Source organism: Lontra canadensis, unplaced genomic scaffold, assembly GCF_010015895.1.
Source record: "Lontra canadensis isolate GAN:19392208 unplaced genomic scaffold, GSC_riverotter_1.0 scaffold11, whole genome shotgun sequence".
Taxonomy (NCBI): Eukaryota; Metazoa; Chordata; class Mammalia; order Carnivora; family Mustelidae; genus Lontra; species Lontra canadensis.
In genome coordinates, this window is record NW_022631005.1 from 4,549,918 (window position 1) to 4,568,092 (window position 18,175).

An 18,175-nucleotide genomic window follows, 5' to 3' on the forward strand; every position below is an offset into this window, starting at 1 on the left:
AGTCTGGAGTTTGCTTCTCCTTCTCCCTCTGTCCCTCCTGCTACCTCCTCTCCTGCATTCTTTCTCTCAAATAAACAAATAAATAAAAATCTTTAAAAATATTAAAAAAATAAAATAATTTAAATTTTCAATTTTTTAAACATGACTCAGTGGGAGATAAATTTTACCTCATAGTTGAGAATGTATGTATGTGTGTGTATATATATATGTGTGTGTGTGTGTGTATACATATATATATACACACAACTAAAACATAAGTTTTACAAAACACTATTGATCCTATTTGTGACACACTATTTTTAACTTATTTTGTTCCATTTCATTTCTTAAAGCATTCTTATTATGACCCTTTGAATTAAGTTTGTAATAAATAACATTGCTTTAAGAAAATAGGAAGTTCAATTTCCAAGGGGCAAATGTTTTAATTTTCTGACGGAAAACTATTCTTTTAAAGATCAAAAGAGATTGGGCCAACTTCAGATGGATGATATAGTATACTGCTTCTTATCTCATTAAGTATTTGTTCAGAAATCCAAAATATGTAGAGTTGAGTCATGCAACTCTTCCTGAGAAGAGAAAATACATTCCCAAGTTGTATTCCCGGTAGGAACATATCAACCCACACACGTAAATCAAATTTCAAATGCCTCTAGTATTAGTGTCTCCAGATTCTAAATATGGGCTTATAATTTCCATTTTCTCTAGCCTTGGTTTTAATGAACTTAAAAGTTATTTTTATGTATGCATATAATTCAGTAATTCTGAAAACTGAATCATTATTGATTAATCAGTGATGACCTTAATCTTAGATTTCTATACAGAAAAAGTAAACTGTTCAGAAAACAAACAGAAAAAAAAACGCTTCTTTCATTAACTGATACCATGGTTAATCATTGGACTTAAAATAAAGAATTTGGAAAATACAATGCTACTATTTTTAAAAACTGCTCAAGCAATCAAAATTGTGAATGGAAGCATTTCCAATTTGCCAACATAACCCTTAGACGTATTCATGCCGGAAACATCTTGGCTGAGTTTTAACATTCCCTAGGAAAATATTAAATAAGTTATAGGTTTTCTTTCTTTCTTTTTTTTTTTTTTTTTTACCATGTCAACTCTAAGATAACACTTAATTCTAACTGTGTATTTGCCATGCCAGATCACATTGGACAGAAACCACTACCTTTAACAGATGGTTCTATTCTAGCCACAATCATACCACATTAACTTCCCAGCCTACCTATTAATATCCAACCAAATTAGAGCTTGGTGAGCTTCTGGCAGGTTTGTGACAGCCCCTAAAACCTGCAATTTTAAGTAATTATAGAAATTCTGGGCAGGAAGCCCTCTAAAAAGATGATCAGCTTCATTCCTTTCCTTTGAAACTTTGAGACCATCCCAAAGCCAGTGTTCTTTTTTCTATTTTAACTTGGAGAGAAGAAAGGATATTAGCATGAAGGATCACTCACTGTGTGACCCTAACCAGACTAGATTCATTACATGTATGATGTCATTTAAGCCTTATATCTTCACGTAGTAGGAACTACTATCTCCATTTTACAGATGGGTAAGTTAGCCTCAGAAAAACTAAGTAAGCTGATCAAGGATAGAGTGTATGTTAGAATTGCGGTCTGACCAAGAATCTGCAGAAACTAACACTCTTTTGTCAGCTTTCTCAGTCTCGAGCTAGGGCTGGCCACACAGACTTGTGAGAGCTGGGGGTGCACACCTCTTCCCAACTCCACATTTGGTGAGGTCATACCAGTAGCTTGAAATCTGTCATGGTGGGAATATTTAGACCATGCCAGCTGGCAAACACTACACATCAGGGCTTTCTTCTTCAGAGAGTCATTTACCAGCACACCATTACCTACAACATTCATATATTTTTTTGAAGATTTATTTATTATAGAGGAGGAGAGTGTGTATGGGTAGTGGAGGGAAAGAATCCTCAAGCAAAATCCCTACTGAGCGTGGATCCCAATGTGGGGCTTGATCCCAGGACCCATGAAATCATGACCTGAGCCAAAAACAAAAGTCAGATGCTTAACTGACTGAGCGACTCAGGTACCCCTCACATTCATATTCAATATCTTACAAATGTCATGATTGGATATTTCTATTAGTGAATTTATTTCATTTTCAAAAACAAATAATAGTGAGGATATAGACATATTATCTCTCAGTATGTACTTCCCGCTTTTATTTTCTATAGGTTTTTGCCTACCTGTTAAGAAAACCTTCAGTTACCTAAAAGTAGTTACAATAATATAATAAATCTCCATGTCTTCGTTATCCAGACTTACTCATTATCAAAATATAGCCAACCTTATTTCATTTATACTCCCCAAACACTTTTTTTCTCCCTAGCCACATTTTCCCCCCAAGCCAGAATATTTTTAAACAAATCTCAGATATTTTATCATTTTATTTGTAAATAATCAGTTTGTATTCCTAATAGATACTAAGTTCACTTTAAGACATTACAACACCACCATTATTACACTTTAAAATTATCAGTGATTCCTTAACATTATATATTCAGTTTTCCTTGATTGCCTCAAAGCCTTTTACAAAGGCTGCTTTGCTCAAATCAAGAACCAAAGTCCACATATTACGCTTGGAGAAAATGTATCTTAAACATTAATTGATCTTAATCTGTTCATTAGCTTAATTTTTTAATGGTCTTACTATCGCCCCTCTTCCTTTTTTTTTTTTTTTTCTCACATCATTTATTTGTGGAAGAAATTTAGTGATCTATCTTATAGAATGTCTTAACTTTTGGATTTTGTTGCCTGGATTCCATGGTACCAGATAACATGTTCCTTTTCTTCTGCATTTCTTGAAAACTGATTGTTAAATCTAGGGGTTTGAATAAATTTATGCTCTACTATTTAGCAAGTATATTTCATAGACAGAATTGTGTACCTGCTGCCTGTTGTCTTGCTCTTGCTCTCTCTCTTTTTTCTTTTGGAATTAATGAGTGTTGATGTTCCCACCTTAACTCATCTCTCCTAGAGATTCCTCAACAAATGGTCTGGGCAGCCATTGACAATCATTTCTTAGATTACTTCAAAAGAAGTTGAAAAAATAATGATGGCTTAGTTTTGTCAATCCTTCTGCAATTACTGGCTTGAATTTTTTTTTTTTTTTTAACAAAGCAGACGTTTTTCTTAGCAACTCTTTGATTAACCTGAATTACAGTTTGTCAGAAAAGGGAGGATATATCTTTTGTTACTTTCCCTTCATCAACCAATTTTTAGAGTGAGTTTATGCCCTCATATCCTAGGGTAAAGGAAGTTTTGGGGTTTTATTTGTGGTATTATGTACTCATAGGTTTTAACATATTTGATGTATTTCAATAAATCGCAGTTTCTTTTTATTCCTTCAAATTGGTTCCCTTGTCCTTCTGACATGACTCCAGTAGTTTTTGATAGCCTCCTTACTTTCTGGTATATTCCAAGCTCTCGTACATTTCTTGCCCCCATTTTAGAAACAGACTTTTTTTTTCCTGAGGAGCCTGATTTCTTGTGATGGGAAATTGTCCTGTGCTCTATTTAAATGGATTCTGTCTCAAGTCATGAGAGATTCTCAACCAGAACACTCTCAGCACCCACAGACTACAGATGAAGTAACAAGTCCTGCAGCTAGCATCTCAACTTCTATTTCTTCGAGCAAAAACTGCCGTCTTATTACAGGATCTGTCAGGTTAAATGTATATAATATAACCTTCACCATATCCTAACTCATTACTGATTGCCTCAAGCATATGAATGAGTGACTGTCTGTAAGACTACACACGCTTTATATATTAGGAGAGAATGGGGGCAGATCCAGGTTTTGTGGGGCCTGAAACCTAAACAATTGGGAGGGGGCTCTCTTTTAGAAAACGAATATGAAATTACAAATATAACACTAAACAAGAAAGTGAACATTTAGTTGACAAAAAATACCAATGCAAATTACAAGTGTAAAAAGGCTAAAAAAATCACAAAATATGAAAAATAATGTTTTTACTCAATTATTCCTACATTCTTTGGTTGTGTACTCTTTGGTCACCTTTTCATGTGGTAATATTTTGTGATATTATTCTATGGAGGGATTGGAAAGATGATCTCGTCCTCCCTTTCGTGTGGCTGACCAGATTTTCTTCTTATTTTTGATAGTCAGAAATGCATAAAAGCATGTGACTTAACAAGTACTCTCTCATCTGTAGCACTACTATGCTTTGTACCTTACTCAGAAATTTTGATAAATCCTATATTAAGCAATTCCTCTCAAAAGAGGGAAAATGTATGACATATTTATAATCGTATGCACCAATTATGTTTTCTAGTATAGCTTTGATAGGAGAGAACTTACATTGTGACTAAGGATCAATTAGAACTCAATCATCCAGTTACAAGTTTAAATGTCTGGTGATGGAAGGAAATTTTACAGAGATTAGCTTTTGGTTCTGTACATTTCAATCATTATTTCTCTTCCACTGCCTACATACTTTCATGGCTGTCCTGCAGAACACATTAATAACCCAACATAGCTTCGGCCCCGTTGGGTGAATCGGCCAAGTATGTGTGATAGGACCTAGAAGCCATTCTTTTGCAGGGATGGCAGGCAGTAACTTAATTATACACAGAAGCAACTGCAGACCCTACAGAGCCAGCTATACTCAAAGTAAATATATCTCCAACCCTTTGTCTTCCATGCATTCAGATACTTCTAATTCCACTCAACATGAGGAAAAGAGAGATGGAAGAGAAGTTTTAGTGGAAGGAAACAGAGGTTCTAACCATTTGTGGTTAAAATACCTAACTTAGCAGATATTACAAACCACCTGGACACACAGTTCAGGCTCCTCTCAGAGCCTTGGGAGGGCCCATACAAGTGAGGGACCCTGAAATGTAAACTTCACAGTAATGCCCTGTCTTGAGAGAATCATCGACTCACCACTCAGTCTTTTCTTTCCCAATGGTTAATCCAAACATTTGACTCTTTCTGTCTGTAACCTTTCCCCAGTTCCTTGAACATTTATGGGGCATCCTTTGATTCTTCGGTCCCATTCTCCGGGGACCCTCGTGCACACAGACAGAAGTTGGTGCTTTTCACGTTCATCACATATTCACAAACCCTCCATGTGAATGCAAACGCATCATAATTTTGCGTCTTGAAAGCAGCGCCCATGTGCAATGAAAGAGTTATAATGTCAGATGTCATTTTTCTCTGATCAGAACTCTTCACTGGTAGAATCAATAGTTTTTATGAACCTATAGTTTGTAAGAAGCTGCTTGTACATTAAAAATACAGGACAATGGGGCGCCTGGGTGGCTCAGTGGGTTAAAGCCTCTGCCTTCGGCTCAGGTCATGATCTCGGAGTCCTGGGATAGAGCCCCGCATCGGGCTCTCTGCTCTGCAGGGAGCCTGCTTCCTCCCCTCTCTCTCTGCCTGCCTCTCTGCCTACTTGTGATCTTTCTCTCTGTCAAATAAATAAATAAAATCTTTAAAAAATAATAAAAAATAAAAAAATAAAAATACAGGACATCTATATAAATATATCTAGCTACTCATGGCCGTAACCCAAGAGTACTGCAAGTAAAAACATAAAGAAGCCATAGCAAATGATTTCTAGCTATTATTTTGGCTCGTGCCACAGCACTCACCAGCAAGAGTAGCAACAACATACTTACTTATAAAGTTATAGTATGCTGTGCCTGTCAAGCCTGGGAGTTGCCAGCAAGCATTTCAGGAAAATTTCCAAAGTTATTATTAGATATAATACAGACTTTCCTACCTAGTTTTCAGCCCTGAGATCTCTGACAGATGCTTTGGTGGTTACAGCGGCTGTAATGCTCGGCATCCCAATAGACAGCCTGCCCCGGCACCAGCAGCAGCACCTGACCGGTGTTTCACAGGAGGAATTTTTATTTTTATTTTTCAGATTCTTCAAAACAAGGACAAGGTCATTCTCAATGCCAGAACTTTTAGCTAAGCCATAACTTTGCCTTGTGTCTCAAAAGTACTGAGAGAAAGAAAAAAATACAACAAAACCCACCAAAAAAATCCAGTTGCCAAGAAAATAAGCCATTAAAGTTAGTGTTAGGAACCCTGGATGTCTGGATTACGGTTTCAAATTTAACCTCAGCATCACTACCAGTGCCTCCAAAAATCACAGGTAATACTTTGCACTTGCTACTCATCAGGCCCTGAACTAAGTACTTTCTACTAAACTTCACAGTAACCTCATTTCACAAATGAAGAGGACAAGACAGCAAAAGCACAATGAGTTTGACCTGGTTGTAATCAGTAAGTGTGGGGTGGGGTAGGGACCAGGGTTTGCCCCGAGGCAATCCAATTCCAGAGATAATTTGTTGAGGTCTGCTCTATACGGCCATGCAGCTCTGGTATCCTTGCAAAAACTTCTCTTGATCCTGAACTTGGAACAGTAATAAAAATGTAAATTATTAGTACAAGAAAGAAAAACATTTATGCTTTCCCTCTCTTAGTTTCTAAACAGATCTTCTATATGATGATGACTTCAGCACCAAATTTTGCATACGGTTTTTTTTTTTTTTAAGATTTTTTATTTATTTATTTGACAGACAGAGATCACAAGTAGGCAGAGCAACAGGCAGAGAGAGAGGGGGAAGCAGGCTCCCTGCTGAGCAGAGAGCCCGATGTGGGGCTCCATCCCAGGACCCTGGGATCATGACCTGAGCCGAAGGCAGAGGCTTAACCCACTGAGCCACCCAGGCGCCCCTGCATACGGTTTTTTAATGTTTAGTTTTCTTAGCATTTTAAAACAGCACTTCTTACATATTCAAAAGTAGATTAATTCAACAATACCGGAAAATAAATTTTTAAATCGATATTACAAGCCAAGTAAATGTAAACCTATATGAAGCTGTTAAGAATAAAAAGAGAATTAATTCACATATAAGCTGTTTTAAATATATTCTGACCATCTGACTATATCTAGAGAGACATATATTCTAAGGACAAAAAGAATTGTAGGAGAAACTAATGTAACATCGTGCGTCCACTATATTAAAAAAAAAAAAGAATTGTAGGAAATCTTGAATCTTGAATTTGACACTGTAAGTTTGTTGTTGGTCACAGTATTGGTGTAGCAGATATGAAACTATTTTCTGTGTGCTGCAGGACTGAGGAAATAAGTAAATATATTGCCACTGTGGGTACAAGCTTTGGGAGAAGGGAAATGGAAGTCTGGAACAGGGGTAGGGGAGGAAGGACCCTGCAGTGTTAGAATAAAGTTGATGGTAGTAGCATAGCAGTACTATACCATAGAGCTACAACAGTGCTCTACACATATGGGTGTATGTATTTGTATGTGTGTGTGTGCTAGTATCCTTTGAAAGGGCCTAGAACCAATGACGCTCCAATAGCAATGAGCAAACCTCGTGTCCAGGTCTAAGTTTTAGAACTAGGCCTGATTCCAAAAGAAACGTCCAGAGGCTTCTCTGGACAGGAAAATCTAAGTTAAGCCTGAACTATCTAGTTGTGCCATAGAGACTGTGCTCAAACTGATGAGGACACATCAAAAAGGAACAGACACCAGCTCAGAAGGGCCCCCACTGGTAAAATTTGGTACACTGCGAACAGTGATGGGTAATGAAAAGAGTAGATTATGATAATAATGAATTGAAAAAGTATATTCATAAGAACATAGTGACTCTAAAAATATCTTTTCTTAAGGGGAGAGGAAGGAGAAGAAAGAGCAAAGCAAATCAAATAAATTTAAAAGTAATGATAAAATGGAAAACCAGAATTTACACATGCATAGCAATAACAAGAACAGGTAACAGTCGTCAATGGGTACTAAAACCACTAGGTTAAAAAAGAGTGGGGAACTGGCAATTCATACAATCTCAAAGTATCACTGTACAGATTATATTTGAGTTAAAAAGGGGAGGAAAAAGTTGCTTGACAATGGAAAAATCATGCAGTTATTCCTTTTACCTTAACATCACCAGTAATGGATACACACTGACATTCTATGTCTCCTGAGGACACAGCATTACCTTGCAGATATCCTGCCAAAAATGCTTAATATAAATCTAAATATGAGGAAACAATGAAAAACATCCAAAAATGAAGGATATTCTGCACAACTAGACTGGCCCTTCCAGTAATACCAACATTATATAGAACAGCAGCACCATCAAAAAAAAGCTAGAGACCTGTTTAATTCACAGGAAACTAAAAAAATAGGATGAATAACACAGCATATAATCCTGGATTGGATCCTCTAGTGAAAAAAGAAAGAAATGATAAAAACAATGTTATTGGGACAACCAGGGAAATATGAGTAGACTTACTTAATACTACTCTATCAAGATTGCTCTGTCAGGGGCATCTGGGTGGCTCAGTGCGTTAAACCTCTGCCTTCAGCTCAAGTCATGATCCCAGCATCCTGGGATGGAGCCCCACATCAGGCTCTCTGCTCAGCAGAGAGCCTGCTTCCCCCCGCCCCCACCCGCCCCTCTCTGCCTGCCTCTCTGCCTACTTGTGATCTCTGTCTGTCAAATAAATAAATAAAATCTTTAAAAAAAAAAGAATAAAAAAAAAGATTGCCCTGTCAGTACTTCTGGATATTTTGCAGAGAACGTTCTGGTTTTTGGAATATCCATGCTGAAGCATTTAGAGAAGAAGAGTCTTGATGTCCATAATAATTCTCAAATGGTTTGGCATGAGCATATATATACATATATGCATATTAATGACATTAATGTATGAGCATAAATATAGGAAACATAAATCCATATTCTATATACTTTAGAGTAAGAGACCTAATACTTGGGGGGAAAAGTTAATATTTAGCAAAGTTAGGTGAGGGGGTATATGGATGTTTTTTATACTATTTTTGCAGTTTGATAATGGTTTGAGATTGATCAGAATAAAAAGTTGGAGGTTATTACAATGAGAGATATTTAGGTTCAGTTTGAAAATAAAGATCAGCAAATTGCTAAGCGGAAGAATATATTGCTAAGGAGATGATGGATGGCAGAGTGGACAACCACGTCTCTGAAACAGCTCCAGGTGAGCAGTGGGACAGACTGAGTGAACTCACAAGGTTCTGTTTAGGGTTATAATTTGTAACCTATGAAAAACAGAAAGAGGAAAAAATATAAAATAATGTTAGCTTGATTTGAATTTAAATTTTTATTTTTATTTTTTCTTTTTGAACACAGTGATATGATGGCCACGACCTTAGGTCAAACTAGATTATTACATAGATTATTCATCTATTACATAGGTTATTTAGTCCAAAGTTCTCTAATTTCTAGTTTTTGAAAAGTTACAAATGCATTCTACCCATCAAAAGATAGAAATTAAAGGAAATCTTGTTATATATATATATTTTTTTAAAAATATTTTGTTCATTTATTTGACAGAGAAAGACACAGTGAGAGAGGGAACACAAGCAGAGGGAGTGGGAGAGGGAGAAGCAGGCTTCCCGCAGAGCAGGGAACCCGATGCGGGACTTGATCCCAGAACCCTGGGATCATGACCTGAGCTGAAGGCAGACACTTAACGATGGAGCCACCCAGGCGCCCAATTATATTCTTATTACAGCTTTACTAAACATGAATTTTCTTAAATCCTCTTTGATTTTTTTTTTAAGAGATCTGAACCACCTACTGTTACAATGATTTTTATAATGTGGCTACTGCATGGGAAAATGATTCTTTTTCCTTATTATATATTATCTGCCTCTTTAGAACTCCAAAGATTTCCTTGGTGGTCCTTCTCTGGGATCTGATGAACAAGTATGTTCAGTACTATCCATATGCTAAAACATTTTATAGTTTTCAATAATATTCCTTTGGGTTTCCAGCTTGAAGAAATGACATCCTAATCTTTTTAATGGGCCTTGCTGTTGCCACTTCAATATCACCTCACTTACTTCTTTTTTAAAGATTTATTTATTTATTTGAGAGAAAGAGAGAGAGTGAAGGGAGAGGCAAAAGGGGAGGAGGAGGGAGAGAATCCTAGGCAGATTCCCCGCTGAGTGGGGAGCGGGAGGCAGGGCTCGATCCCATGATCCTGAGATCATGACCTGAGCCAAAATCAAGAGTCAGTCACTCAACCAACTGAAACGTCCAGGTGCCCCTCACCTCATTCACTTTTAATTGCCCTTCTTCAATCTTCCCCATGAGTTAGTTATAGTCTCTAGAGGCAAAACAACTAGAAGAGAACATAATTCTCCAAATATTTAAATTCCATTCCTGAGACCTTGATTTCCAGTAGTTATTTTTTTTTTAAACAAAAGATAAACTTTATTTGCAAATGTAACATAGTTTAAAACTTTGAGGGACAAAATGTCTTTTCTTAAAGTAGAAATGGATTCTTGGAAATTATCATCGTATAACTGTAATTTAGATTTTATCCCCTAATAGTATTATGTTACATATACATACAGCAAAATTGAACTCCCATGGTCTCTAAACATTCAGAATTTATTTCTGATACTTTTAATTCTATAATATAATCCTCAGATATAAAGGTTGAGAGGAGTCAAAAGTCACTTTATAACCTGCTTATCCCTATAGAGAAATATTGCCAACCAGGGAAAAGCTTGTCCAACTCTCACAGTTGGTGAGCCAAAGGAAGGTCAAGCCCTTCCATTTCAGAAGCCACAGTGTAGAACAGTGATCAGAGGTTCTCAGGTCTGGAGATGCTTTCCATGTAGGTGGGAAGAAGGCCTAAGCTGTCAATGACTACCTGTCCGCATTCATCCTTGGCATGTGTGTGAGCTGCACGTAGCTCCATTAGTAGCTCTGACAAAGAATCTGAATTGATTCCAACCTACAAGTTACTGAAAACAGCATCTTGTACAGCTCTATGAAACCATATAAAACTGAAGACTGATTTGGAATGAAACTGTGTTTTCAGAGATACTGAAAACCAGTCTGAAAAAAATGTTTGAAGCAAAGACAATGATACTTAGAGATATTATAAGCCACAAATCCTTTGGGACTACAAAATCATAGTATTAGAACTTAGAGGAACATCAAGAAATTATTTGATCTGGTTTTCTACCTTCAGCCATTTGTAATAGTAAATGTTGTAAGAGAGTAAATAGGATTCTGTTTTGAAGATATTTAGGGCGTAAGACACAACCTCACTCCTTCTAAGGGTCAGTGATGTTCTTCCCCTTCACCTCTATCTTCTCATGCCTTAACATCCCAATCCTTCTTTTTTCCTCCCTTCTCATTGGACCTGTATTCCACAATGATCTTATTCTTCTTTGAATCAATATGCATCACAATCTATCAGGCAGTTCTCCAAGTGTGGTCTGGAGACCCTTCAGGGTCAGGAGATATCCCTCAGGAGGTCTATGAAGTCAAAACTATTTTCATAATCCTCAAGCATTTTTGTGTGTGCTTTTTTCACCTCATTGACCTTTGCACTGATGGTACAAGAACAATAGTGGATAAATCTGTCGATGGCTTAGAGGAGTAAAGGCATTGGCACCACACTACACCAGCAGTTCTTGTCTTTACCACTATGATGCACAGTTCAAAAATTTTTTAATCTTAAGACTGTCTTTTAAAAAGCAGTAAAAGTGTTTAATTTCATGAAGTCAACCCTTCCATAAACATCTTTTGAATATTCTCTGTGACAATATTGAAAGTACACATAAAACATATTTTCTGTATACAATAGTATCATGATTGTCTCAAAAAAACAAACAAAACACAACACAACCTCTGTGTGATTAAGCTGTGAATTGAAATAGCCACTTTTTTTCCTGGAACACCATTTTTATTTAAGAGAGTGACTGGCAGACAAACTATAGTTTCAGACTTGACAATTTGGCAGACTTAACCAAAAAAAGCAGAAGTGAATTGTCAAAAGGAAATTGAAAATTTTTTTGGTCAATAATAAAATTCAATATTTCAGGTAAAAATTAATATTTTGGAAAAGTAATATTCACCACTGTGAGCTTGCCAGCTTTGCAAGACTTGTCTGATGAGATTGATATTAACATTAATAAATGTGATTTTGGATATTTTATAAGAAATGTATCAGTATTTGAAAGATTTGCTTATATCAGCAAACCAATATTTTTCAAGTGACTAATGCAGGATCTTACAGAATCATGAATAGTTATAAGATCCATTCAAAGTGGATCGCCTGGGTGGCTGAGTGGGTTAAGCCTCTGCCTTTGGCTCAGGTCATGATCTCAGGGTCCTGGGATCGAGCCCCGCATTGGGCTCTCTGCTCAGCAGGGAGCCTGCTTCCCCTCCTCTCTCTTTGCCTGCCTCTCTGCCTACTTGTGATCTCTCTCTGTCAAATAAATAAATAAAATCTTTTTAAAAAAAGATCCATTCAAAGTATAGAGAGATCATGCATTTCTTATAACACAGTATGAAAAGCTCACTGATATGGTTTCAGACTCCAACATGGCTACTAATATTTGAAAAATTACCACTTACCAAATTCAAACGGATACCAAATGGAATACCACACAGCACGAAAAAGGAATGAATTATTTATGCATGGGATGACAAGAATAAATCTCAAAGGCCTTATGCACCGAGAGAGTGAAAGAGGCCAGTTTCAAAAAGCTAGGTACTATATGATTCTACTCATGTAAAAGTCTGGAGAAGGAAAACTACAGCGATGGAGAACAGCTCACTGGTCACCAAGGGTTAGGGACACACAGAGGGTGAGACTAGAAGGGTTCAGCACAAAAGAGATTTTTAGAGTGATGAAACTGAACTATGATTGTGATTGTACTTATATAAATCTACATATATATTAAAACTTCTAGAACAAAAAAAGTCCATTTTATTCTATGTTAAAAATAAAAAATCTCATAGCACAATGTTAGTTCACAGAAGATACTCAATAATAGCCACATTTATAAGTAGAAAATTTAAAATCCTGAGCACTGTTTTTAAGACACTTACTTAATTTGATTCTTTTACTAGATTCTATACTTAGAGGTAAAACAAAGCCCCCAATATTTCCCTTGACGACACTTAAGCTCAGGTACATTTGGAACTGCTAATGTGAAAATAATATGAAAGCTCAAATCCTGAAGTTTGCTTCCAGTCCTGCTTCTAACTATAGGAAAGCAGATCTAATCCATTCTATCATCACTGTCCTAAATACCACAAAGTTCCATTTGTTAGTGCCACCAGCGTATGATGAAGGTACTGATGAGCTATTAGCTTTTACTGAGTGATTACTCCCTCTAGGTCTTGGGCCAATACCTATCTATACCCCGTTCTCTTGTTTAAATCTCAGAACAATCCTACCAGTGAGGTCAAATCATTCCAAGATCACATAGCTTAGAGTCAGACCACCCAATGCATACATGTAGCCACTGTGTGAAGCCAGCCTTCATTCTATGTTATCAAGGCCCAATATTTTCCAAAAATAGATGTAATAGGAAAACTGTCTTAACCTATGTCCTGTAAGTCACAAGTCTTTTTAAACTCACTTTTAGGGGCACCTGGGTGGCTCAGTGGGTTAAAGCCTCTGCCTTCGGCTCAGGTCATGATCCCAGGGTTCTGGGTTCAAGCCCTGAGTTGGGCTCTCTGCTCAGCAGGGAGCCTGCTTCCTCCTCTCTCTGCCTGCCTCTCTGCCTACTTGTGATCTCTGTCTGTCAAATAAACAAATAAAATCTTTAAAAAAAAATGAACTCACTTTCAGAGAATTTTCTATTCTAAACAATTTGATCAAAGATTCACTCTCATTGTGAAAATTCAAATCAAGATGTCAAAATCTCCAAAGATAATTTGGCAACTTTATATTCCTAACATTTTTTGGATTATGGGTGATAGGTTTGGGACAGGAGACTAAAATAAAACATGAAGAAAGTCTAACTCCATCATGTGATCAAACAAATCTGCTCAGAATTGCTGGACTTCATCATACCCTATACCTCCTACTATTTTCCTAAAAATCATCCCTTTTAACATCCAGCTGCTTGCCCCTGAACACTGCAATTTTTCTGTCCTGCTCCCCTGCCTTTGCCCCCTCCCCCACCATATTCCATGTTCAACAATGCTACTAGAGTGATCCTCTATTTTATTTATTTATTTTTAAGATTTTGTTTATTTACTTGACAGAGATCACAAATAGGCAGAGAGGCAGGCAGAGAGGCAGGCAGAGAGAGAGAGGGGAAAGCAGGCTCCCCGCTGAGCAGAGAGCCCGATGTAGGGTTCTATCCCAGGACCCTGAGACCATGACCTAAGCCAAAGGCAAAGGCTTAACCCACTGAGCCCCTAGAGTGATCCTTTAAACACATAAACCTGATGTTATATTCAAGTCCGTGATCTGGTACACACTTCAGAGTGTGTTGAACACGAGAAGTGCTCAGTAAACACCCACTGAAGAAATGGAAGGATGAATAAATGGCTTATAGTCTGAGTCCTCAGCCCAGGACCCTGTAATAAACCTCCTTGACTTGCTCCCTGTGACACCCCAAGACCCTGGAACCTATGGGCTTGGCGCTGTAAGTGTAATGAGATATATGCTACTGGGCCAAAAGAAAATCACAATCTCCCATTTGTGAAGTGAACACATTACAAAATATGCTTCTCGTCTAAGTGTCACACATAAACAGATTACAGTAGCTTGGTTAGGAGGCAAATGTTATTGAGTTAATTTATTATCATGGTTTTTAAAGACTTATTTATTTATTTGTTTATTTATTTTAGAATGGCCAGGAATGTCTTCCTTTGGGGAGAAGATTTCAAAGAGGGGTTACATGAATGAATATACTATTTTAACATATAATCATAGATAATAAGCAAAGTTGTAATCAAGAAGCAGAAAACTTTAAGGGATTAAAATTTCATACAAACATTTTTTTTTCAGTTGCCAGTATCAGATGTCATAACTTTGACTTTCAGACAGAAACAGACTGCCCGTTCTCCAGGTCAGGCTGACACAAACTCATCCTTGCACCCAGAAGCTCAAATTCCCATGTTACATTTTATCTATATGTGAATAGAACACCAAGCAGCTGTGAATTTCTATTATAGTCCAGAACAGCCCCCAGAAAAAACTGCCCACGTTTCCCAGTTAGCACAAAGGATCCCAGGACACTGCACCATGGCTGAAGTTGTCCCTCTAATAGCCTCAAACCCTCAAGTTCCCTGAGCCCCAAAGGACTTTTCTTTTCTTTCCCTTCTTTCTGTGTGCATGTGTGAAACTCTTCCTGTTTTCTCAATTCTTAGAATCTGCATTTATTGGTTTCTTCCCAGGTGACTTTATGTATATTTTTCTCAACAAAATGCATTTATTTTAAAGAACCCTCAAGTATATTTCCATGTGTAGATGCTGTTACCTTATTTTTTCCCCAGTTTCACTGACAGACAGTTGACCTACATCACTGAATAAGTTTAAACGGTACAGCATGATGGCTTGATTTACATATATTGTGAAACGATTACCACAGTAGGTTCAACTAACATCTCACTTCCTATATAGATCCAAAAAAAAAAAAAAAAGAAAGAAAAAGGGGAAAGTTTTCTCCTTGTGATGAGAACTCATAGGATTTACTCTCTTAACAACTTTCCTGTACATCATGCAGCAATGTTAGCTCTGGTAGTCATGTCATACATTATAGCCCTGGTTCTATCATTATAACTGAAGTTTTGTACCTTTTGACCTCTTAGGTTGTTTCTACCTTTTGGCTGTTGTAAATGATGTTGCTATAAACATGGGGATAGGGTGCAGACATCTTTTGGAGTATGTATTATTTCCTTTGGATGTATTAAAAGTGAAATTGCTGGATCATATGGTAGTCCTATTTTTAATTTTTTGAGGCTCTTCCATACTGTTTTCCATAGTGGGTGTACCAATTTACAACCCCAGCAACAAAGTACAAGGGTTCACTTTTCTCCTCATCTGCGTCAGCATTTATCTCTTGTCTTTTTGATATGGTCATTCTAATAGGTGTGGAGTGACATCTTACTGTGGTTTTAATTTATATTTCCCTAATGAGTAGTCATGTTGAGAATCTGTTCATGTACCTGTTGGCTTGGTATAACTTCTTTGAAGAAATGTCTATCCAGGTCCCTAAAGCTCTTTTAATCTTAAAGGTAATTCAAGCCATGTCCAATGTTGAGGCTCCCAGCCTGGAGCTACTCAGAGCTGTCTAGAGCCCCCTGGCTCCTGGTCTGCATACCACAGAGCTAAGTCTTAAGACTTCAAGATCACTGAGGTCCAAATTAGCAAAAAGGTGATCAAGGAGCCATAATCTCCTGCTTCAGTGGCTGTGATATTGAAGTAAGGTTTCCTTCAATAGCAGCTATACCAGACACAGAAAAGGGTAGGTATATAACTGAGAAGATCCCAGGGATGGAGGAAACCAGAATAGGATGTTTAGGTCTACAGAGTATTCATATAAATCTCATTAGTTAAGGACTACCTACATTAAAGAGCTAAAACAAGAGCTAACAGTATCGGTAATCACAGCTGCTGTGTGTGTAGGGGGGAGACTGGGGGGTAGGCAGGGAGGTGGAGGCTGAGAGAGACTCAGGAAAGAGAAATGGTCTAAGCTATTCTCTTAAGTAGAACCATTAGTGATCATAGTTTTATTTTTGCTCTATAGTTATTCAAGTTAAAATACTGGCAGATAATGATTTTTTTAAAATTCACTCTTCATCTTCCTGAATAATTTTTTTTTCTAAAGTAATTCGGGTAGAACAAGGTATAGTCCACATGAGTGATAAGGAGGAAACTTGGTGATTCAGAAGAGGATGTCAGAACAAAACAGGTAAGGACTGGCAGAGGACTATCCAGCATGGGGAATCAGAGCTCCAGGAGGGTAGCAAAGGTATCCCCACATCGGAACAGTCCAGAACCTAGTATTGCAACCTGAGGAGGATAAGGAGGGCTTCCACACTGAGGCATGGGGCTCATCCTGCAAATGGGCTCTTGGGAAATGGGTGGGATGAAGAGTACTTCCACATGGAGGGGCTGACTGTGGGTGAGGTTACTGGCAGTCCTGTGGTGTATCACAGCCTAGGTAGGGTAAAGAAAGCAAGAGTACGGGGAAAAAATGATAGTGGCAATGGGAGATTGGTCACAAAGGAACAGATAAACCAAGTAGATATATTAAAAAATAATTGGACAGTCTGGGTGGCACAGTCGGTTGAGTGTCCCACTCGGTTTTGGCTTGGGTGGTGGTCTTAGGGTCATGAGATCGAGCCCGAGTGGGGCTCTGAGCTCAGCATGGAGTCTGCTTGAAACTCTCTTTCCTGCTCCCCTCTCTCTCAAATAAATAAATAGATAAATAAATCTTAAAAAAAAATCTTGACAACCAGTTTCTCACTGTGGAGAAGTGAGTTAAAAATAGTGAAAGGGAGATACAAAAATAAATGTGAATGTACATGTGTATACATTTGTCTGTGTGTGCATGTATCGCCACATGTATGCTCTGTCCACTGAGAGGACTTGATACCAACAATATCCCCAAAGGCAGTGAGCACATCTATCATCCAGATCTTGGTTTCTAAATACCATCTACCGAAGAAACTGGGACTCCAGGAGAAAAGGCTGAAATCAGGCCTGCAGTAAGGGAAGTAAAAGATAAACCTGAAATATCTTACTATGCCACAGAGCAAGGAGGTATCAAAAAATTGTGGGTCTCCTGAGTCATAAGGACACAGGATTCAGCTTGAAAGAGCCCTTGCAGCCTAATCTGGGACAATTTGCACATCAAAGTAAATGATGATGATAAAGGATTATAACTGAATAAATAAAATGGGAACCATGATGTATATGGATAGAAATAAACAAATGGAGAATCTGATGAGGAATGTGATATTTTTATGGTTTCAAAGTACCTCCCTACAAGATGCTTACTAGTTGTAAAAGGGAAGGAAAGGAGTAACTCTGTGGTAGAAAAGCTGGGACAACACCAACATTACAAATAAATTAAAGTGAACATCATCACTAATAGGAGAAATTAACATCACCTGAGACCTGGCAGAATTCAATCAGAGGAACAGAGCATTGATTCCATATTAATCCTGTCCGAAATTCGTAACCTAAAATTAGATGAAACATTTAAAAAATCCAAATTGGTCTATAATTTTCAAGAGTCAAGATAATGAAAATTAAACAAAACAAAACAAAACAACAAAACCACTGGCAAACTATTCCAAGTAGAGGAGACTACATAGACACA

At 37.5% G+C, this 18,175-nt stretch overlaps 1 protein-coding gene across 10 annotated transcripts in view; it reads right to left on the reverse strand.

Annotated features, from left to right (window-relative positions):
• The window catches only part of ZNF385B (zinc finger protein 385B), a 388,138-nt gene that overhangs the window by 164,238 nt on the left and 205,725 nt on the right, over positions 1-18,175 (reverse strand). For 3 of the 10 annotated variants that reach the window (XM_032856028.1, XM_032856027.1, XM_032856029.1), the window contains exon 4: positions 17,964-18,035. The exons of the other annotated variants lie outside the window; for them this stretch is intronic. In XM_032856028.1, coding sequence (XP_032711919.1) covers positions 17,964-18,035 — 72 coding nt within the window. The remainder of the gene's footprint in view (positions 1-17,963; positions 18,036-18,175) is intronic. 10 annotated transcript variants of the gene reach the window in all.